Source organism: Crocodylus porosus, unplaced genomic scaffold (assembly GCF_001723895.1).
Source record: "Crocodylus porosus isolate Cpor-Errol unplaced genomic scaffold, CroPor_comp1, whole genome shotgun sequence".
In the NCBI taxonomy this organism is placed as follows: domain Eukaryota; kingdom Metazoa; phylum Chordata; order Crocodylia; family Crocodylidae; genus Crocodylus; species Crocodylus porosus.
In genome coordinates this window covers 32,958,366-32,981,556 of record NW_017728918.1, presented here as the reverse complement: position 1 = coordinate 32,981,556, position 23,191 = coordinate 32,958,366, and the positions used below count along the sequence as shown (strand labels likewise).

At 39.9% G+C, this 23,191-nt stretch overlaps 1 protein-coding gene across 12 annotated transcripts in view; it reads right to left on the bottom strand.

The window, feature by feature from the left end:
- MYT1L (myelin transcription factor 1 like) overlaps positions 1–23,191 on the bottom strand; it is a 485,235-nt gene that overhangs the window by 74,436 nt on the left and 387,608 nt on the right. For 9 of the 12 annotated variants that reach the window (XM_019537449.1, XM_019537454.1, XM_019537450.1 and 6 more), the window contains 6 exons: positions 22,215–22,426; positions 14,486–14,733; positions 11,835–12,071; positions 9,889–10,010; positions 9,461–9,523; positions 8,900–8,968 (listed from right to left, as the gene is read on the bottom strand). In XM_019537449.1, the coding sequence (XP_019392994.1) occupies positions 8,900–8,968; positions 9,461–9,523; positions 9,889–10,010; positions 11,835–12,071; positions 14,486–14,733; positions 22,215–22,426 (951 nt within the window). The remainder of the gene's footprint in view (positions 1–8,899; positions 8,969–9,460; positions 9,524–9,888; positions 10,011–11,834; positions 12,072–14,485; positions 14,734–22,214; positions 22,427–23,191) is intronic. The other 3 variants (XM_019537456.1, XM_019537457.1, XM_019537461.1) reach the window with 2 other exon arrangements.

Sequence of the window (23,191 nt, the reverse complement as noted above, 5' to 3'; positions counted from 1 at the left end):
TTTCAAAGATCCCCTGTTACTTTGAGTTTCCAGTCTAATTGTTGATGCTATTTAGGTCTTATAAACAATTACTACATATTTACATAAAAGTCAGCTGCAATTTGATTATTTAAAAATCAGCAACCTGCAGAGAAGTCAATTAATTATATATATAAGCAAACAGGTTCTACTTGGGATGTTGAAACTAGGAAGCAATACATGAATCAGAGAAGAGTGAACTTTCATAGACATGAGAGAGACAACAGAAGCTGCTGTTACTGCTGCCTGGGTTGTCTATTCTCCAGATAGGTGAGGCAGCCCAGAGTGAACAGTAGTTGGTGGAAGCAGAAGAGAAGAGGAGTTAGTAGTAGGTGTATATGTGTGTATATGTATGTGTGTGTGTATACATGCACATACACTCATATACTTACACACACACATGCACACAAACCAGTTCTGCAAAACGAGCACCTAGTTTGCCTTCCTTTGGAGCCTATAATAATATACAGATCCTATGGCCTCTTCCTCCACTCATCTTCAGATGTTTCCTTCTCAATTGCATATGGGAAATAATGCAAACCCCAATCACAAAGTGAGGAGGAATTACAGAGTTTAGAACTGCTTTTAGGATTCTGCAAGTAAATTTCACCCTTTTTTGCATATATTGATCTCTTTGGGACAGGTATGTGACAGAAGAAATTGAACAGAAGTAAAGAATAGCAAATTAACATATCTAATTGATTGTGATAGTTTGTGTGAAAAAAGTATATGTGTGTGTTGTTATTACAACAATCTAGAGCAAGCGGAAAGCTATGTATGGTCATTAAACATTCCATGGTTCTTTTGGCATAGATGTGTCCATCACTACGTCCTGGCAAAATTTCAGTTGAAAATTACATATTATATACTTCTGTGTGCATTGTGTCAATACACAGATGGATAACATACATTGTACAATGTGCTATAAAGGTGTCCAGGAGTAAAATCTTTATATCATACTATACCACCAAGTGTTCTGGATATGCTGTAAGTTAGGGAAACCTGCTTTCTGAGTGTTTTACACAAGTTTTAATAGTTTATTTTGCCTTTTTTTGGCATTAAGAATTATTTCTTTATTAACATTATTAACTTAAGTTACCCTAGCTCTACTACATTCACAAGGCACTTCAATATTATCTGAATGTTTATGTATTCAAAATATTGCATATTTAAATAGTCTGTTTTGGAGTTTTCCACAGGAAGTAGGTTCTAAAAACAGGCTGGAATATTCCCTTTCCAATGGCATACTACACCAGCTCTTAGTTCTAAAAAATGGCCATGTCACTTATAACATGTATAAATATAATTAGCCAATAATTTTGCAATGTGTTGCACAGCTATGACTTTCATGTACATAATTATAGGTAAGGAAGATAGTATTACCTATGTTTTAAATGCTTTCAAACATTCCAATTTCAGACCCTGTTTTCAGGGGTTTTTCTTTGCCAAACTTTAACCCTCAAATTTTCGATGTCGGATGTCTACCTCAAATGGCCCTTCCAGAAAATATCAATTAAAATTTACATGTTTTCAATAACGAGGCTAAGAAAATGCCTGTTATTTTGCCCATGTTAAAAAATGCAGGTGATCTTTTCTTTAAAAAGCTCTAGCACTTTTTGCTTTGGCTGTGGCCTAGGGTGGCCATCATGTCAGGAATCTACTTTTGAGAAAGTCTTCCTAAATTTGGCCAAGTCTTTGGAAAATCTAAGTTCACACATGCAAGTAGCGTATCTCAAGCTGAGCTAATGTTTCCATACACTTGTAGCTCTGGGCTGCTGTGGACCACATCATGTCTGGATAGCACAAATAAGAGCATGAGGAGGTCTCTCCTGTGTTTTCAAGCAGCATGTTTCAAATATATAGGAAATAAGAGCCAGATGCTGGAAGATGATTTGATTCGACAAAGACAGTGGGACTGGGTACTGTCATGGGAAGTGGGGAAACTGGGGATAGCAGATAGAGAGGGAGACTGAAATTGATTGATAACTTCTGGGAAAGACTGAGGCTGGGAAAGGGAAGTGGGACTTATAAAAAGAAGGAAGGAGGTGAGACAATATATGATAAAGAGCTGTGGTATGGGCTGAGAAAGACAAGGACTGTCTATGAAAAGACATGGGGACAAGGAATGGGGTGATGAACAGTACTCCAGGGGGGTGGGGGCAGGGGCTCTTTAATTACAGAGCCTTTCGGGAGCTGCTTTAATTAAAGTGCTCACAGCATTTCATTTATTCAGCATCCTGTGCTTCAAAACAGAGGCTGGGGCACTTCAACTAAACCTCATTCAATGAGCCTTAGTTAATGCATGCCCACTGCCATTTTGAAGCATGGGGACACTCAATTACCCATGATGCCGAGGCTGCTGGAGTGCATCAGAGCAGGAGTCAGGCACACGTATAGGTGCCTACTGATACTAGGCAAGTAGTGTAGCAGTGGAAATTGGGATTAGAAGGATGAAAAGATGGGAGGAGGAGAACTAAAACTAGTTAGCTGAGGATAATGGGACTGGGACCGGAGCTAGGGATGAAGAAGAGATATTTCTGGGGCAGATTGGAAGGGGTGGGGCAGAAGGGTTGACAACTGGGGAGAAAGAGGTAGTCATATTAGTTTTAAGTCTGGTAGAAGGGCAGTGTGGCACTTTAGGGCATGTACACACGCTTGCAGGACCCAACTGAAGATCATGCAGCTTATTTTAAGCTGTGTGATCATAGATCAAGCCCCACTTGTGCAGACATTCACTGGTGCCAGGAACAAGGCTGGGAACTAGATCTAAGTAAATCAGGGCGGAGAGATCGGGGTTAGCTAATGGATCTATGTTGCGGGGAGGCGGGGAGGTTTGCTGTGTATGAGAGGGTCAAGGCTAAAACTATCCCAGTCAGGGGAGTCAGCAAGGGTAAGAAAATCACAGACCCAGGTGTGAGGGAGTGGCGGCTAGGGGTGGCCGTGAGCTCCCTAGCGCCCCCTACCGTCACGTTAGGGTGACGTAGCACCCTCAGAATCTCGCCCGCCACGACTTTGATGACATATATATATTGTGGAGGCTGCCAGTTTCCCTAATGGACGGTCTTGGTGTTCCTGTCCCTATTCCAGACTGGGGTTTCGATATGCGTCCCGCCTTATGGGCAAATGCGTGCCTCCAAACCTCCCCCTCAGCATGCCCCAAACCTCGCAGCTGTTCTGGGGACGTTTGGATGGTCCCGCACCCCTCGGGTGCCCTCGTTCTCTCTCTGGGGCCCTGGGGCTCCTTGCCCACCTGGCGCCTCCTTGGGTCGGGCTCCAATCTCTAGCCCGTTCCCCGCGCCCTGGGCCTGTCTTACTGGCGCCCAGCAACTTGCTGGTGCCCCCTGGGTCCGGCTCCCTAGCGTCGCCTAATACCGGCGCCCCCTGGGTCCGGCTCCCTAGCGTCGCCTAAGCCTCGGCGCCCTTGGGCCGGCTCGCTCTCGCCGCCCTAGCCTCGGCGCCCTTGGGCCGGCTCGCTCTCGCCGCCCTAGCCTCGGCGCTATCGCCGCCCTAGTCTCGGTGCCCTTGGGCCGGCGCTATCGCCGCCCTAGTCTCGGCGCCCTTGGGTGGCTAGCTATCCCTGGCTATTCTGCCCCTCTCTGGGGCCTCGCTCCTCTGGGGCCTCTACCGCGTTCTCTGCGCTTCGCCCCTTGGGCTTCAACTCTGCCCCGCGCTGGGGCCTTGCCCTCTCCAGGGCTGACACCGCGCGCCTCGCGCCCTGGCTCGGCCCCGCTCTGGGGCCTCGCCCTCTCTGGGGCTGACACTGCGCGCCTCGCGCTAGGGGCACAGGCACTCGCAGCCGTGCCTGTCCCCTTGACCCTTCTCTGGGTCTGGTTGCCTCGCTAGGCCAAACACCACCCTGATGGGCCGGGGTCTGTAACCCCGCACACCGCGCCTCCCTGGCGCAATACGGTGCCTCCCTGGCACCGACAATAGTGCCCCTGGCACTGTGCCCCTACTGGGCACTGGGAACCCCCAAGCTGCTGGGGAGCTCCCGTGAGGCCTCCTCGCTCCCCTACAGCCTCACCCGGTCCTCCGGTGTAAACTGTAACGTAAACTCAAGCCCTCTGGCTACAACATAAACAGAGGCTCCACACGCCTACCAATAACTCCAAGCCCTGCCAGGGCTCTCAGTCCTACCTCCCGTCAGGGTGATCTTGTTCCCCGCATCATCACAGCCTGTTAGTGGGGTAATGCTGCGACCACCAACTCAGGCCACTCAGCTCGAGCCGCAGAGCTCCTGCTCCTGCGGCAGCCAGAAGGGAACTGTGAGGCAGGCTCCGGCCTAAGCTATATATAAAGGCCTGGCCCTGCCCCCTTCCGGCCATGTGACCCACTTGGTTACCCTGGCAACCAGGCACCTGAGCTGCCTGGGTGATTGACAGCTCTGCCAATCACCCTCACAATCACGGGGCACCTATGTGACTCCGTGACACCAGGGCTGGGACAAGTGGCTGGGCTTTCCCAGCCCCATGACTGCTCTCTGAACATGTACAGGTGTTTATTAAATTGGGCCAACCCAATCTTGATCTATCTTAGTTCACCTCCTCAGGTGAAGAAAGTTGGATCAGGACAGGCACTTTTCACCTGATTTATCCTCCCCAAATATCTGTACAGATTTACCTAACCCTAGTTAAGTCTATCTTAGTGTAATGTCTACACATACCCTTAGAAACTAACCAGTTTGGAGAGGCACAAGCTTTCATAGGTGGCAGCCTACTTCTTCAAGTGCTTTGAAGTATCTGATGGGTTTTGAGTTGTAGCTATGTTCGTCTAAGGACATAGGCAGGCAAGGTTCTTGAGTAGATGTGATATCCTGTATTAGACCAACTGAGTAGTTGGAAAAAACTGTCTTGGCAAGCTTTCAGGTGCAGTCACCCTTCTTCAGGCATGGGGAGTCTCAGAACAGTAGACTCCCCATGCCTGAAGAAGGGTGACTGTGCCTGAAAGCTTGTCAGAAACATTTTTTCCAACTACTCAGTTGGTCTAATACAGGATATCACATTTACTCAAAGAACCTTGCCTGCCTTGAAGTATCTGATGAGGATATATCTTGTCATTTGACATCTTAGCATCTGATGAAATAGACTGTCACTCAAAAGGAATCTCATGAGGTTCAACAAGGACAAGTGCAAAGTCCTGTACTTAGGACAGAACAATCCTATGCATCGGTACAGGCTTGGGGCTGACTGGCTGGGCAGCAGCTCTGTAGAAAAATGCCTGGGGGTTACAGTGGACAATAAGCTGAATATTAGCCAACAATGTGTTCTTGCTGCAAAGAAGGCTAATGGCATACTGGGCTGCATTGGTAGGAGCAGGTCATATAAAGTGATTCTTTCCCTGTATCCACACTGGGGAAGCCACATCTGGAGTACTGTGTCTAGTTTTGGGCACCCCAGTACAGAAAGGATGTGGACAAATTGGAGAGTTCAACGGAGGGCAACAAAACGGTGAGGGGCTGGGGCATATGTTTTATGAGAAGTGATTGAGGAAATTGGGCTTAATTAGTTTAGGGAAGAGAAGACTGGGAGGGGATTTATAGTAGCCTTCAACTATCTAGCTAGACAAAACTTTGTCTGGGATGACCCAGTTGGGGATGGTCCTGCTTTGAGCAGGCGTTTGAACCAGATAATCCTAAGATCTCTTCCAATCCTTATTTTTTATAATTCCATACCTCCTGGCAGTTAGGAAGAAGCAGAGGAATGTTTGCACAATCCTCTCCAGTACCCAGGTTTGTGAATCTCATTTTAACTGTGATGCCAGGAAATACGTATGAAATGTGCTGGCAAAGTTTCTCAGCATTGGTCTACTATAAAATGATAACCTATTACTACTGTCAGTTTCTGTTACTGCTGTGTGGTTGAAACATATGTTCTGAAGCTACTGACATCCCATATGATGTCTGTGATGCCACAATATGGAGTTTCTGGGTTTTGTCCAGTCTGCTACTTTAAAATCCTTGGAAATTAATTCCCCAGTTTTAAAAGAACATTATTCAGGTTGCAAGATCAAGCACTTCAAAAGTAGGAAATGCCAGAATTTAGGTCTCCTATGCTCAATTCATTTTATGGATATACATTGTGATCAGTGTTTAGATGATCACATTTTTCTCTATGCAACTCTCTACCTTATTCAGTGAATGAGATAGGTCTACTCAGGGGATAACTCAGAGTTAATATAGTGAAGGAGCCTCTGTAGAAAACCTTCTCATCTGGAGAAGAATTTAGAAAGTAGACAGTGAATGAGGCAGGAGACTGATGGGAAAGGATAGTCTAATGGCTCGACAATGCTATACTGCCCTGTAGAACTAGATTTGTCTTGCCTTCAACGGTAATGTTAGTCAGGGCAATAAGAGCAGACTTTTTACAGGCAGTCAGTATTACTTACGCAAAAGTACTGGCCTCTCACAGTGACAATGAACTCAATGAAAGCTTTCTTTTGCAAATGTAGTTTTACATAGTATTAAGGACTCTGAAAAATAGCATGCTAGAAGTTTGAAATCAGACAATCACAATCAATGGACACTTTTTAACTTAATCCCTCTGTGCCTCAGTCCCCTCTTTGTAATATGGGGATAATATCAAACTAATGAGAATCCAAAATGAAATTAATAATTCTGTTTTGAGAGCAGAGTTTGAATAGTACACAGTAACTAAGGTAGGATAGGTACCATATACTGAACATAAGGACAAAACAAAATATAAAACAGTTGCTTATTCAGGAAGGCCATCCATTCTGTGCACCAAATAAGGTGGTTGTTTTGTAGAAAAAATATTATGTGATCATGTAATTAAAAATCTCTCATAATGAATATGTAGGAAGGGCTAGATGACAGCTTAAACCTAGGATTTCCCAATATTTGAGTAACTCCCTTTGCAATTTAATAATATTCTTATAAGATGGAGGTTTTTATTTTGATTATATCCCAATGCACACATAAAATCCAAATATGTCATTTTCAAAGTCATCCATATCATATATATATATATATATAAAGTGGTCTGAATTATGTACACTTTGGTAGCAATGCCTGGGATGAAGAAGATGACAGTAGACCACTTTCTTCATAAAGTTTAAGACAATGCTCCCGAAGTACAACTTTGGGCAACTTAAATTACATTTTTCTTTGGAAGTGCCATATAGGGTTATAGTGAACACATTCTTCCTGCTATCCCAAGAGTCATACAGATGCTGGCATTATGCAGTCATACTTCCTTCAACCACTGTTGTTACTATTTACCGCTTCCCCATTCACTGTGTGTTTCAAAGTCCAAGATACTCCTTATAGCTGTTCTCTACTCCATGTACTTTGTTTCTTCTCACCTTCTGCTTTTACCGCACCTATTTTTCTCCCCGCTCTTTACCTACCCCAACTACCAGCTTTTGAGTAGAATGAGATACCTGTAATAGTTGAGCTGAATGTTCAAACCTATAATATTTGAGTTGGTGATTAAGCAAGGTGAGCCCCTTTGAGAACCTACTAACCTGTTATGCAAATCTAAAGAGCAACCTGAATTTAGCAGCTGACTTTCTAAAACAGTCCCCATGCTTTTGGGTTCATTGCCTCAACAGTACACATATGAACTTAAGGCTACTCCGGCCATCATAGGTAAAATCCCTGCATAATACTTGGAAATATTCCTCAGTAAGTTCAGAGATCAGCAAAAGGTACCTATTTGTGCTTCCCTACTCCATTTTTCTTTAATTTGAACCTCTGCACCTGCTTCCTATGTGCTATGGACATGTTGAGGAAAGTCACTAACCTGTGATTATTCATTCCCCTACCCCTTCTATGAGCAGAATTTCAGTAAAAGTTCAGGTTCAGGAAACAAGTTAAACTAGACCTTTAATACTGCTTTACCATAATGGATTATGCAAAATTTTGATGGAGGTTACAAAATTTGAGTAGAATTATTAATTACAAATGTAGAGAATTTATAACATGTAGCTTCTTTTTTTTTTTGAATAATTAAAAGCTAGATATTATACCTGTCCTATCTTATTCTAATTAAGAGTTTTACCAAGAATTTTATAACTTTCTATACAACTCTGTATAGAACAAATTATTCTACATAAATGTATTTAATCTCTAAATATTAAAAGACCCAATTTAATCATGGAAAAACTACAGGGTTTTTTCACATTTTAAAAAGATAACTAAACATAAAACTAATGTTAACTTACACTTCTCACATATTTTCATCCTAAAGTATTTAAAATATAAGACAGGAGAACATCTAAAAAAATTCCAGAAAAAGTAGTCAAGTGAGACTATGCATTAGGCTAATAGCTTTGATGTAAACCTGGAGAAAATAAGACATGAGTTAGGGATAGACAAACTGGTTCAGATTAAATTAAAAACTTCTACCTCATTCAAGAATGACCATTTTATTGATGTTCTGAAAAAATTAAATAATTGCTTTGCCAAAATTCCAGTTGGGAATATTTTCATCCATCTGTTCTCATGAGGTCTCCAGCTCAGACTGACAAACTCAAGAGGCTTGGAGTGTTTGAATACATTTTGACTTGGGATTCAAAAATATAGAAACATGAACTCCAAAACTTGTCTGAACTTGGACTCCAGAACTTCAGAAGTCTGCCCACCCCTAACATAGACTGTATGCAAAAAAGACAATTAGAAGGCAGAGTAGATTTGCATTTATAGACTAACCAAAATAGATATATCAACATATACTAAATAAATAGATTTAATTATAGTCTGACCACTGTGTGGCACTCCTAATGATCTCAATGGAAGTTCCTAGCAAGGATTAGCCCCTAAGTGTCAGCCAGTGACTTCTCAAATAGCCTATCTATATTTGGAAATAATTATAGACAAATAGTGAGCAAATACATAAAGAGAATGATTTTGTTTATATCTTACTTGAGTTCTTGTGAGCTTGTGGCCAGCATACTTCGAATGCTTTTGTCAGCCAAGGGGCACCCAGACAAACTGTAAGACATGGCAGGATATCCAAAGTAAGTCAACACACCTATAAAACTAGCTCTCCCAAACAAACACAACATAAAGATTAAAAAATAAAAATAAAAATTGTAATGCAGAAAAGCGATGGGGCAAGTGCTGTAATATTGAATTTTGTAATATAGTTAACCCTCTGAATATATTTATAAATAAACTTTACTTCCAATACTACATACTATTAAAGTCCTTTTTTTGGTTTTATATAATAGTAAAGTGTAACAAAAATATTTGTGATCCTGGGTTAACTAGTTAAAAGTTTTAAAATACTTTGGAAATTTTAGTAATCTATTTAAAAATAAAAGACGTTTATACAACACACAAATTAGCATGCTTTAAGGTCAACATATATTACTCAAAGGGTTAACACATAGTTCAACGTTTTACTTTGACAGCATTGTTGAGGTAAGCTGAAAACAATAAATTGAAAAGACAGAATCCACCATGAAAAAAATGAAGTCACACCTTCTATGTGAGGCGTAATTACCAGTCACATGACCACTCCCATCACACCCTGGTGTTGGACATCTGCCACCAAACAAAAACAAAAACAGCCAAAATAGTAAGTATGTTTAAAAAAAAAAACTTTTAAAAGTTTCATTGTTTCCAGTTTAGCTGCAATGACTGCAAGGGGATTTAAGCATCCTATCGAAAAGCTGCAAAATGAACAGGATTAAATGAAAATGGCGTCTCAATACAATATAGCATCGTTAAGATCAAGCAAATACACATTAGCTTATCACTTTACTTAACTGGCAGTTTGAAACATTTATATGCTGCAAATGTTGCATGCTCATACTGCAAGGCGTATATGTACTTGTTTGTTTAAAAAAAGACAAAGAGAGAAGAGATTAAAAGGAGAAAAAAATAATTTCACCTCACATTATGCTTACGTTATTAAATCCTTTTTGCTCTCTTTGCACTGAGGGTATTTGGGTTTGGGGCTTGGGATTGTAACTTCACCAGGGTACCTTCGTTCTTCAAGAGCCTCTTGGAAAGGATCCAAGTCTTCTGGCTGCATGCAAACACAGAGATATTAGTCCCACTTAGGTGAGGCCACAATATACATAGACACAATGCAATGTAGAGCTATCTCCATTATGTCCATTCTGTCAGAAAAATACTGACATTATTTTACATTTTTTCTCACCTACTAAGCCTTTATATAGTGCATTTACATTTCAATACACACTTCTAAACACATAAAAGAGAATCACATTGTTTTCAAAATTAAGGAAGAAACGGACAAAAAACAGATATTTTCTGTTGGTCACAGTTATTCTCATTTCCAAAGAATCAATAATTTTTCCCAGTCACAATTCTGTACAAAACACAGCCAGGGATAAAAAACCCTAAATGTAGTATTTTATACATCAAAATGCCAACTTAAAAATAATATTTTTAAAGTGTTAGGTCCCTTAAAAATGAATCAGGAACAATAATAATAGCCATCACTATACACACATATAGTATCATAATCTGGGGCAAGCCTCAATGGATCTGTCTGGCAAAATATCATTTTGTAATTTATAATTAACTTTACTGATGCATTCAGCCTTTTGAAATTTGAAAGCAGAAGTGAAGGAAAAGTGACTGAATGAAGAATTTCCTGTAGATGGTGCTGTAAGCAACAGAGTTACACTATTCTGCTTGTTTCAGTAAGGATGCTATACAGTCTGCATTACCTCCCTTTTCTTAGCTAATGAGGGATATTTTGGCCCCAGTGAAATCAATAGTAAAACTCTCATTGGCTTTAGTGGAGGCAGGACTGTATTCAGTGAGGAAAAAACCAAATGCTATTACCTTGCATGTTTCAAAGCTATTAAAAACTGGTGTCATAGTAAGTTCTAATTAAAATAAATTGAAGAGAGATCCTGCTACACGCTATTGTGGAAATTATTAATCTTTTAACATAGATCTGGAGAGAGAAAAAATTACTACTACCAGAATCTGAGACTGTAAAATCCTGGTTAGATTAGAGTGGGTTAAATCCTGCACAGAGTATGATGAGCATGAGTTGAAACCTGATGAATGCAAGAAGTAGCATCACAAATAAAACTGCTGCATTAGCAAATGTCAAGCGCACCCTTTCAGAGCACTAATGGAAAATACATGCCACGCTACAACGTAAAATGTGAAACAGATAGAAAGTCACTAAGGACCACATTCCCTTCACATATCCCTTTCTGTTTACAGAATAGAGCAATGTGAATTTGAAAGGAACAATGACAACCACAAGCCCTTCGTTATACTTTAGAAATAAAATATTTTACTAATAAGGTATAAAGTCACTTGAACAGTAATAGCAATCATGAATGCACAGATAATTCAGGAGCATGCCTTCTAACAAGCAAAATCCCAGTTAGGTCAAATAGATAAAAATTCATCCTGTATTCCACAGCTGCTTCTAAATATGGATTTCTGTGTAAAGCAGACTTTACGTTTAGTATTTCATTTTAAAATTTCAATATGAAGAGTGCATCTTGTCCTGAAAGCTGGTTAAACCTTGATTCCAGTATTGTAAAAAGTTATGCCAACTTACTCAGATAGGATCATTTGGAAAATGCTAGAATGTTTTCACAGAAGAAAATACATTTAAACAAGACAGTGCTGTTACGAAACATGATTCACATTCATGGTTCAAATGTTGTCTGAAGGGAGTTAATCACAGATCAGATGTGTGCAAATATGATGTATTTCTAAAAATTAACCAGCAGAAAGTCCTTTTTGTAGGTACCCATCTATTTTTGTTCATCACGTATTTTCATACCAAATTTTAGAAAACTAACGTATTAAAACAGTCAGATTTAATGAGAACCCATAGATGAAAAAGACATACATTAATCTCTTTGGAATCATCTTCATCTATTCTACTGGGCTTCATCTTAGTGTAGTCCACTGGTAAGTCCCAGCAGTCGCTCTCATTCAGTTGGTAACACCGATTATTCATCACAGCTTGTCGTTGTGGCGACATTGGCTCCAGCGGTGTCAAAATGGTACAGCAACCATCTCGCTGCCTCTGTTTGTTCATGCTTAGATCCAAGGTTCCATTTTCATCGACTTCCATATCAGGATTCTGTCAAAATAAGAAAAATATTGTTAATTCAGTTTCCCACTATCACGCTGTTACCTTTCTGTGTTTTTAATCTGATTGCTTAGCAGAATGATAAAAAGCTTTACCATGCCTGTATAGATTGTAAGTATTGAGCCTCCACCCACACATAGCATGATTCTGTTACACAACATTAATGCTGGTAAAGTAGATTCACTCATATCTTCCTGAAGGGTTCATTTGAAATTTGGAAAAAAAAATAAAAGGGGAGACATCTTACTACTCACTACCACCACCTTGAATGTGTAAAATTTGTAAATGAAAGGATAAATCTCTGAAGGTATTTTCTGGTTGCTGCCCTTATGCCTCTGATTTACTTCTTGACAGGTTAGTCTCTCTGAGTTAACATCTGCATGATTCTGGCTACTTCCAATCCTAACACCTGCTTAGGTGACTAGGGCAATAAAAACCAGCTAGAATATAGTATCTAACTGCAAGAAAGCAAGAAAGAAAGCAAGCAAGAAAGAAAGCAAGAAAATGCTTTGTTCTTTTGATACTAATAAAGATTTAGAAAAAGAACTTTTGATTATTAAGCGAAATCTATTTGCACTGTGTTTTCCATTGTCATATGAGGGGAAAACTATTAAGAGCTCTCAGATCCTTCATCTCGGATGTTAAAGTTTAATATGCCTTAACTTTCCAAAGTCTATCTTTATAATCAGCTGGCTTGGGCAAAGAAGCTGGTTCTGACATTCCCTGCAGCGACTGAGGAACTGTGAAATACAGAGTGGGTAGGGGATTTTTTTTTCCCATTTGGAAACAGACCAAGAATTATCTATTTCAAATCTTGTTTCTTTTTTTCCTTTTTCTCTTTCTATGGGAAGGATAGGGCATACATTAAAAACACAAAATGCTCACAACAATCCTTCATTTTTCAAGGGTGAAACTATTCACCAGAAATTTGATTTCAGAACTGGTGTGAATGCTGCTGCCTCCTTAGATGTCTAGCAGCTCTCTTTCCTCTTGAGGTAATAACAGAGCTGCAGGAAGACACACTGACTCAAAATCGTTTGCTTTGGGCTATTTTGTTGATAGATTTTATTCTAACCTACATCTGATTATTGCCTTCATATTAATTTATGTTTGATAATATATTTATCTTTCCCCATTTAGCATATACATTTTAGTGTGTCTGGAAAGGGGTAACATCTCCTTATGCCACACAATATTTACAATGCTATTGCTCTGGATGTCTCCATTCCTGTTGGTATTGCACACGACTGCATTTACTTGCATTCCACAAGGACATTTTCCCTCATCTATAGGAATACATCAATTAATTAAAAAAGGAAGCATTTGAAAACAGAGTTACTAATCTGTCTGGATTCATAAAAATTAAGATTATCTTTAATTGCTAACACTAATTGCTACGGTTAATGTGTTATGTATAATCAAAAATCTTTACACAATAGGAGAAAGAAAGCCTTTGTTTATCTGGAGAAGAGCAGAACATGTCTGCCAGCTCAAAAGCTCTTCTATAAGCACAATAAAACTGTATCCCCTGCACTGCATCTGTCTACTTAGCCATCTAGTGGCCTCCTATAGGTACCACTTTATTGGTTGCTGGTGCATTTTAAATAGTCATTTCTCCTCAGCTGTCAGAATCAGATTTAACCTGTTTGTAGCAAAATAAAATTGTTCTTGCAGTGTTTTAAAAATCAGATGGATTTGAATAATGCTTGGTTTTTTATACATAAAGGTTAACATCAAAATTACCTTACTTCATTGGCTTCTGTTCACATTTAACAAGAGATTGAGAGTTTACTAATATAAAGACCATTGATGACACTTCATTATTACTGTTATGCAACTTTGAAGTTGTGTGTAGTGGTAGATTTTATTGTTTGTTTCAATGGATAATGCAGTGATTTTACAGCTATTATATACTTCGGATAGGTGAAGCATTTTTATGCACAAGTAGCATGGGTTTCTTTGTATTAGATCCTAAAACCTTAGGGCTCATGTGTGATTTATATATTAAATTACATTATTAAACTGTAATCCTTTCTTACAATTTATGAATCAAATGGTGTTTAGTCAAAAAAAATTCTATAGTACAATTAATACCACTTAAGCAACCCAAATAGCTTTTATACTTAGTATAGACTCTTTCAGTAAGAGAAGGATTAAAAGACAGAACAACACATTTTATCAGCACCATTTTAACTGTATACACTGATCTGTATTTCAAGAGCTACTGATGAGTAATTTGCATCTTTATCTTTTATTTTCCTGCCTTAGCAGAGCTTCCAGATTTTTCAGTTGTTTTGAGAAAAAAGATTAAGCAAGTATTAAAGCTATTCTTCAATCTATCAGGGGCTCAAAACTAGTGAAGTAAAGAAGCAGCTTCATCAATAAACATAATTGCTCATTTTTACCCTGGCACAGAGATCCTGAGGTTTAGTGGAGAGGTTCTGAGGCATCTCCCTGCAGCGAGTGGAGAGATTCAAAATAGCAGTGGCAGCCATGTGTGCTGCCTCCATGTCATGGGTATAGTCAAAGCTGCTCTTGCTGCAGGTACTGCTGGCACTGCTGCCTCCACCACAACTCATATTGCTGCTGCTGCTAGGGGCATAACTGCTTGTTGTGCTGCTGGTTGGGCTTGAATTCTTACAATAACGTTTAGCTGTGGGAAGAAATATGACAAGGATGACTCAAAAGTACCAGCATATCACATAAGTGAAAAGAAAAGCAGTTTGCTGGGGGTGAAGTTTATTATGAGCAACAGTGGTAGATTAAAAAAAAGGGAAATAAAAATGATGGATGCATTTCATGATTTTTGTGCAACTTGTATATGCCAAAAATGTGTGCATGTATTAAACATCCAATTCAAAACAATGAAAGATGTGTTTAATGTGACCATGTTGTGTACTGAAAAGCAGGCCAGATTTAGCAAACAAGCACTGTGCATGAATTAAGGGCACAGGGAAACACTGCTTTTACTCCAGGGGAAGAGTTGCTTACATATTCATATGGTAAGCTGGGAGCTCTCTGGGTCATTGCTTCTTTTGTAATGAATTCTAGTGCATTACTAGTATTCTGCCAATTTGTAGAAAATCCAGATTCATAAGAGATCTTAATCCCTGGACCTAGTGAGGATCCCACTCCCTGGACCTAGTGAGGATCAAGCTCATAGTAATAATATGCTTGATCTTTGGACCAGAGTGCTAACCATATGTCTTGGGTAATCAGAGTATTCTTTCTTTCAAAATCACGAATGAATGCCATGCCATTGGTCAATAGCAGGGAGAGGAAGTGGGAGAAATTCAGAAAAGAAGGTGGTCGCAGAATGAAGGGGTGAGTGTTGGCTGAAGTTGGAGGTGGGATCTTCATAAACAATAAACAAAATTAATATAAATAGAAAAGGAAATTAAACTGCTTGATTTTCAGAGGTCCTCAGAGCCCATAGCCCTCGTTAAAAACAACACAATCTGGGGATGCTGAGCACTTCTCATAATCAGGCCATAGGCATGCATTTAACTACATGTTCACTGACACATACTATAAATCACAACGGCTGTTCATGACAATCAGTAAAACACATTGGACACTTTCTCCTGCACAATACAGTTCATTTTTTTAAACATTTCACCAGGGTTTCATATTTTAGTGAATACTAAAATCTTCTACCTAGAGAAAATGAAATACGCGCTCCTCCCCTGCCTCCCCCCTTCACCCCACACCCCAGATTCCCTCAACCATTTATCCAAAGAAGTTGCTCAAAAAAAAGTATTCATTAAAGGTTAATAAAAAAGTGCTTGTTGTTTTAATATGACTGGGCACAGCTATGTTTTCATATAACACAAATCAGAATGTCAAGAGATACATACATGTTATGGTGATTTTTTTCCCCTTAAAGTGTATTTCTGAATACTGCAGAGATCATACTGCATAATAATGTATAAGTGCAAGACGTTGTTCTATTAAATATACAAGTATGTGTTGGTTAGAGTTCTGTATAAAAGGTCAGCACACTAGTTGGAGCTCTTCCCCAATAGTTTCAATTGAAATGCCAGTCTCTTCAGGTGTGTCTGTTTAAGCAGACATATATGTAGTAATCTGTTCCCTTGAACCTCTTTATAGATTAGGTTTTGCTTTAAAAAGCAGCTATGCCTCAATTGGAGTCCTAGAGTAGACTTTGTCATACAGTGCTTACTCTATCCTTTTCATTATCATTTTTTTTGGACAGTGCAATGAAGTCATTGTTTACAGTATGTGAAAAAATGCTTAATTTGTAGCAGATGAAGGAGTTTTCTCAGGAAACCCACATAATGCACAAGGTGTGATTTTTTTTAATGAAGTGAATGTTAAGCATTCATGAAGTTTCTTTGGTTTTTCACCCTTTAGATCACTGTTGTTTTCTGAGTGTTCATGGAGAATGTGTGTGACTTATTTTTCAAGAGTTTCATTATTAAAATGGTGGTTGTTGGTGGTCATTAAAAATTCAGCATTTGTCCATTGATACCTTGTTATGATATTCAAGACACTCAAGTATTTTCCAATATATAAGATAGACAGGATTTTGGTTACAATTAAGACAGTAAGTGCTGTATTTTTAACAGCAACTACTTTACACACAAGTTGCCAAATAGGGACTGTTTCAAATGAACAAATAACATAATGACTTTTCTACCCTTTGCAGAACACTAAAGACATATTACAAATGTTATAGTAGATTAAAATTGAATAAATATAAGACAGACAATAAATGGTGTTATATATACGTGCATGTAGAGTGAGAGAAAGAGAGAGAGAACTCTACACAGGTCTAACTGATAGAAACTCCTCCAGACTCTGATACAGACTCCCTCTGTGGCCTGGTCAAATCCCATATTTTTTCTGCTTTATTTTTCCCATCAATAGAGAAGAAATCACAATACATATGCTTAGCTGTGTTGTGAAGAGTAATTTGTAAATAAATAAATTGAAGGTCAATATATTTTCTAAGTATCATTATTAGCTTCTGTTTTACCAATTAAAATCATAAAAAAGCTGTCGTGTCTGAAATCTGTCAGGTATGGTTCTAGTCATTTTATCTTGATTCTCACTGTACAGATTTTAAACTCTTGACACAACCTGAGTTATCTATCTCACATTAGACTTGAACAAAGAAATGTGGAAACCTGATTGTAGTGAATTCCAGAAATCCCTATGTAGCAAATGGGAGTGGAAGTGACATATAGTTTAATACACAGGGAAGCATAAACTGAAATTCTGTGTGCATGTCACTGTGTTTGAGAGCTCTGTAGTCTCCCGGTGGTTTATGGTCAGTAGCGAACCTGAATATAGAGAGCAGCCCCTCCCATCAAGAGATAGCCATAAAGGTTCTCAGATAGCTTGTCCAACTACTTCATTCCAAGAGGGTTGTCTTGGGCTCTTATCTCTCTGTAAATGAATGCCATGGGGCATAATGGCTATCAGCGCCTGTTTTTCAGTTATTTTGCATGTTTCTCTAAGTGGCGGAGCACTAGGAGCCCTACCCAATGTCAGGTATGGAGTCCTCTCCAAACAGATAGAATGGAAAACAATTAAATCCAGCCCAATATCCTAAGGTCTAGAAGTTGTTGTCTAGTGGTCAAGTTAATCATAGCTCCAACACTTTCCCTAACCCTCATGTTCCCTAACCCTTCAGGATTTTTCAGTCCCAATGCAAATGAGTCAGAGGACTAGGGAACAGAGAGGACTGCTTGATTACCTGAGGAGCTTGGGAACAAATTTGCAGAAGCTCCCCACCATCACCTGAATGGCTTTTCTATTGAAAAATTCTGCTGTCTCTGTTGAATACTGGGTCATGCTACTCCCTCCAAGCCATATAAAATAATGCCATTATGCAGCTCCATACACAAAAAGCAAATGAGAAAGCCCAATTCAGTATAAAGCAGTTCTCCTGTAAAATCTTCTTGGTTCCACAATGAACAACATAAGGTGTCCCCTCCTTAGGCAGTTATTGTTAAAGCCTACTAGAAAAAGGGGGGGGAAAAGGACAGTCCAGGGGGAGTTATCTATTCCCAGGTTACTCATCCTGGTGACTTTTTATATTAAACAAAGACTCAAAGGTTAAGTCATTTTTTCTGACCCTTGATACTATTTGTATCTGTTCAACAGAATTCACCTCCAACTACTTTTCAGTCTCCCACTGAGTCCTAGGATGCCTCTAAGAGAGTACTTTGTTCAGAAATAAATCAGTCTTAAGTTATAGTAATCCATTCCCTGTACTAACCCAAAACAAAGACAACTTGAAGTTTAAGACGACTCCCCTAGTAATCTCCCCTAGAGATACATAGAAAACTATAAAATCGTTATAATTTTCCATGTACAGAATCTAATTAGTGGAAGGTGGTCTTAAATTTTCCACCTCACATCTGTGGCAGGGCAAGCAGTCATGGTGGGGGGTAAAAGGCCAGATCTGGTAAAAGGCAGTCTGGCCCCTCTGCTGCCCATCCACCAACATGCACCCTCTACCACGTGCCCTCCAGCTGCCTTCTCTGCCCACCCCCTGCAGGTTCCCCCACCCCCAGTCTACCCCCCTGGCTGTGTGCCTCCTCCCCTGCCAAACGAGCCATTCCAGCCCCAGGCAGGCAGTGGCTCAGCTCTGGCTTCAGTCCCATGCATGGGACCACAGCTAGAGCTGAACTGTCACCTTTGTCAGGCTGGTATTTGAATCCAAGACAAGGCTGTTTCTCCCGCATGCTGACTGGGGGAAAAAAAAATTGTTTTCAAGTAAATACAGTACAAACCTCTCCGATGATTCCAATAGCAGATGGGTTGGAAGCCTATTTCCCTTTGTGTGTCTAAAGTTTTCTGTCTGGATAACTGGCATTTTTGGCACGTATGCACAGGTGAAAATTCTAATTCCCCTGAAATGTAGACATGTAGGAGTATGTTTATAGACTGGTGAGGCTCGGTGGGCTGTGCACTGGGTGGGCCCATATGCAACTATGTACACACATTGATTCTGGGCACATACCTACAGCTAAGACCTGAAAATATAGCCAGCCAGAAACCCATCACTAGCAGGTTAGACTCTGGAGAAGGCCACCCATGTTTTAATCCTAAAAGTGCAGGGGTTAGACCTCTTTTTGAAACTGGCTCCTTAGCCAGCCAAGAGCTGGGACCATGTGTAGGATAATGAGCCAGAGGACATGTGGCTCAGGGAGATGGTGGCTTGTTGGAAATGGAACAAATGGTCCTAGATTTCCGCCTGGACCCTTGCATCCAATAAAGCATAAACTCCCTGCTCTAGTACTTCCTTCCATTTGTTTTATTCAATGCACCAGGCAGTTGCTCAGCCACAAAAAGGGAACTGGAGAGAGGACCTATGCTGTGATCATTAGAGTACTATGCTAGGAGGTCTGAGTAGATGAAAGTTCAAACCCCCTTTGAGGAAGATCAAGAACTGTTTGCTTCCTGGTAAGGGCCTTAAACACCCAGCTACTGGGGCTAAGACTTTGGAGGGCCTATCTCCTCTTCCTCTCCTCAGTTTTCTGGGGCTTATACTCAGGTATACATGCATGTAGCCAAATATTTACTTGGCCAGTGCATAGCTGTGTGTACATGCTCAGTCACTGTGTGTATGCTTTAGCATGAACGCTGCGTGGCCCCGGGGGAGGTGGGGCATGGCGAGCTCCTGCAGGCAGCAGCAGTGTTGTTGGAAGTGGGAGGGGGGTGAGCACTGATCACTGCTTGGCGACCACCCACAGACGCTGCCAGCAGCAGCAGCGGCAGCCAGTGATGATCACGGACTGCCCGTAGACACCACTGGCAGTGTCGGTGGTGCCTTTTTCCAAGGGGTGCACCACCATGCACATTGCCAATGTGCTTTAGCATCCACAGCATAAAGCCAGGGCCAAAAATGGCCAGATAGATTGCTAAAAGAAGACACACAAGGAAAATGCTGTTGCACAAAGAAGAACGGTGTTCTTCCTATAGTCAATATGGCTGTTTATGCATGAAAGTGCAGTGATAGTCAATAAAAAGATTACAAAGCATCTAGAAGTGCTTCTCTCCAGCAGAGGAGACATTTTCCTAAAATTGGAAAGAGACCATTGCTTTCTCTTTTACACCTGCAATAACAAAGGACACAGAGCTATAGTTTTAATACTGAGGATGAAATTTTGTCCACATTTAATGAAATGCATATCTTCAATTGGCATAGGCACCAACTTTTATTTTTGCCAGGGGACAGCTAAGATGATGGACATGTGGAAAGTTTTACTCATTTTGGGTGACAGCACTATTTCTGAGGGCGGGGCAGGGTCCTCGGGACCCTATGTACTCAGGTCCTCTGCCAATTGGTTTTCTTTAGCGGGGTCAGAATATGACCTTGTACCTGTTTTTATAGCAGCAAGAACATACAATACCAGCAAGGCACGCACCACAAGTATGTAAGCCAAAATTAGGCTAGGCAATCTGTTATTCCACTTTGGGGAAAGAAGAATTTTACTGAATTGTAAGTAACCAATACTGTTATGAAACAAGCTAGGATCAATGGAAGAAAAAAGAACAGTATTTCAAAGAAAAAACTGTTTAATTCCCTGCAGCTCTGGCCACTGGGTATATGCAGGTAACTTTTGTTTAGATTAGTGGGTGCTGAGTTTTTATGTACGAAGTAAAATAGATCCCCCTGATCTTTCAGCCTTTATGTTTCAATTCAGCAAAATACTTAAGTATGTGTATAATTTTAAATCCATTCTTAAATCCTATTGATTCAATAGGAGTTACGCATACACTTGAATGAATTACTAACTTAACTTTATCAGGATAAATGCCGGCTGCTTACGTCAACACCAGAAATGATTCTCCCTACATTTATACATATCCATAAATTGTCTAGTAGTATCTGGTATATTTTCTGTCTGAAAGAGTAGATAAAATATATGCTCAAAAAATAAAATGCCATTTTCAGTTCTAATGGTGCAAAGCCACTGATTTCAGGAACTACTCAGAATTAGCTCATTGTTTTTAATCATTTACAATGTCCTGTTTTTTCCCCAGGTAGAAGTAGGATGTATAGAGGAAGGTTAAAATATAAAGACAGTTTTATGCAAAAACAGACACAGTCACTGCCATGCTCTCCACTATTGTGGAACAACTTGCCTCTTGATCCTATCAGAGCTAAACTATCAAGAATGTAGGAAATGTGGGTGCAGAAGCGATAACAATGCTCCCATTCCCCACTTCTGACTTTTCAAAGTCAGAGTCTGTTTAAATGCAACAGTAGAGATTATTCTACTAACCCATACTTATTTCTAATTTACTATACAAAGATCTGACACTTGTCTGAGAATTCATATGGTAGCCAATGAGTAATACCAAGTACTTCAACAAGACAATAAATCATTTCATGTTTCAGAGAAAAGAAGATCCAGGGTACCAGTTTAAAGATCACAAAAGTATATGTTATTCTGATAGACCCCGAATACCAGAATATAAGAGATTCAAGTCTTTCATTCTTTGGCACCTGATAGATCCTGTTTCCTATCCCAATTCCTCTCCTGCCAGATACCATAACCACATTTCTCTTGTCAAGAAGGAGGATATCCCCACATTCAGGGTTGTTAATGACACTTTCATCCAGGTCCTGATCATCAGACTCTCATGAGTTCTTCCACTGAACCCACTGGGCATTCTCATGCGGGTAAAGACAAGCAGGCACCCTTAATTAACTGAGTAGCAGTAGATATTGAAGAACAATGAGGTCCATCTTTCCTTCTTCCTCATCTCCAGAGAACAAGTATGTTATCTTTATATGAGTTGCTCGAACTACTATATGACAGTTGGATTTTTAATGGAACCCAGGAGGCCTGGTCTTCCAGATAGCAGCAAAATACACTGCTAATGTACCACATGGGCTGCTCTATTATTTAGATTTTATTCTGGGCTCAGTATATCCCAGGAGCTTAATAGCTACAAAGGTTCTCTGTCCATTGCAACAATCCTGAAGCAAACACCACATACCAAGACCTTTAAAGTAATTTAAAAATAACAGTGTTCCCCTTAATGCTATATGAACATGAAATATATGTCTTATTTGTATGAAGTTTACATATACAACAACATTATTAACCACAAACTTGTCTCTCATGTATAAGAGTGTGCACCTCCTACCATCATATCCTTTGGGGGATATATCCCTGGATTGCACCTTGGGAGCTATGGCTCTCTTGCCATAGGCATGGTTGTCATAACTGTTATATTCAAACGTAGTCTTAGAGTATTTCTCTAGTTCCTTGGCCAAGTTGGAGCGGGGTGTGGTGGTGGGGACATTGTTTCTGTAGCCATACTGAGGGATCTCCAATTGCTTAACAAAGCACATGGGCCTAGAAATTAAAGATATGTAGAGTTTATTAGATGCAGTTCAGTTTATTGTGTCTGTGCATATTTAATAATTCATCTTAGAAAATCTTAGTTATTGACTGCACTTGAGACAGTAATATTTTGTTGTATGTATTGGTTTGGTTGTTTTCAGCAGACAAACAATATATATGATCTTGAACAAAGCATAGAATAAGTTAAATTAATTATAATATTACTAAAATATTCTGTGGCTAAAAGTAATATAATTGGTGAAATATTCCATTTGAAAATATTTAAGAATTTTCCTCCTTTTCTGAAATTACTTTACATAGTAATGTTTTCTTTCTGGGAAGGTAGACTAGTGAGGGAGAAGCAGAGTGGTAAAAATTTTGGACATATTCCTTTGTCGGAAGTAACATTGCACTAAAGGTGCCAATCAATTGGTAGATTTTCCTCTATGATTTGTCCTGTCATAAAAGTAAGTAGTGTTTCATCCCTTCAATATACAGATCTATGCTGATCTTGAGAGATTTGCAAGAGACTTTCTAAACTTCTGCTTCATCAGCTTCTGCTGACCCCTGCATGCATGGCTATAGCAGAAGCTGGAGTCCTGGTGAGGCTGCTCCAGCTACAGTCGTACTGAAGAATTTCACAACACCAAAGAGAAGGAAGTATACATTATTATAGTCTTAGGCTGTATCATTTACAGTTCTGTTTCCCGTTGACTGGGTGAACCAGGGGAAAGTGGGGAAATGAGGGGAAGCTCAGCTAGCTCTCCTGATCAATTC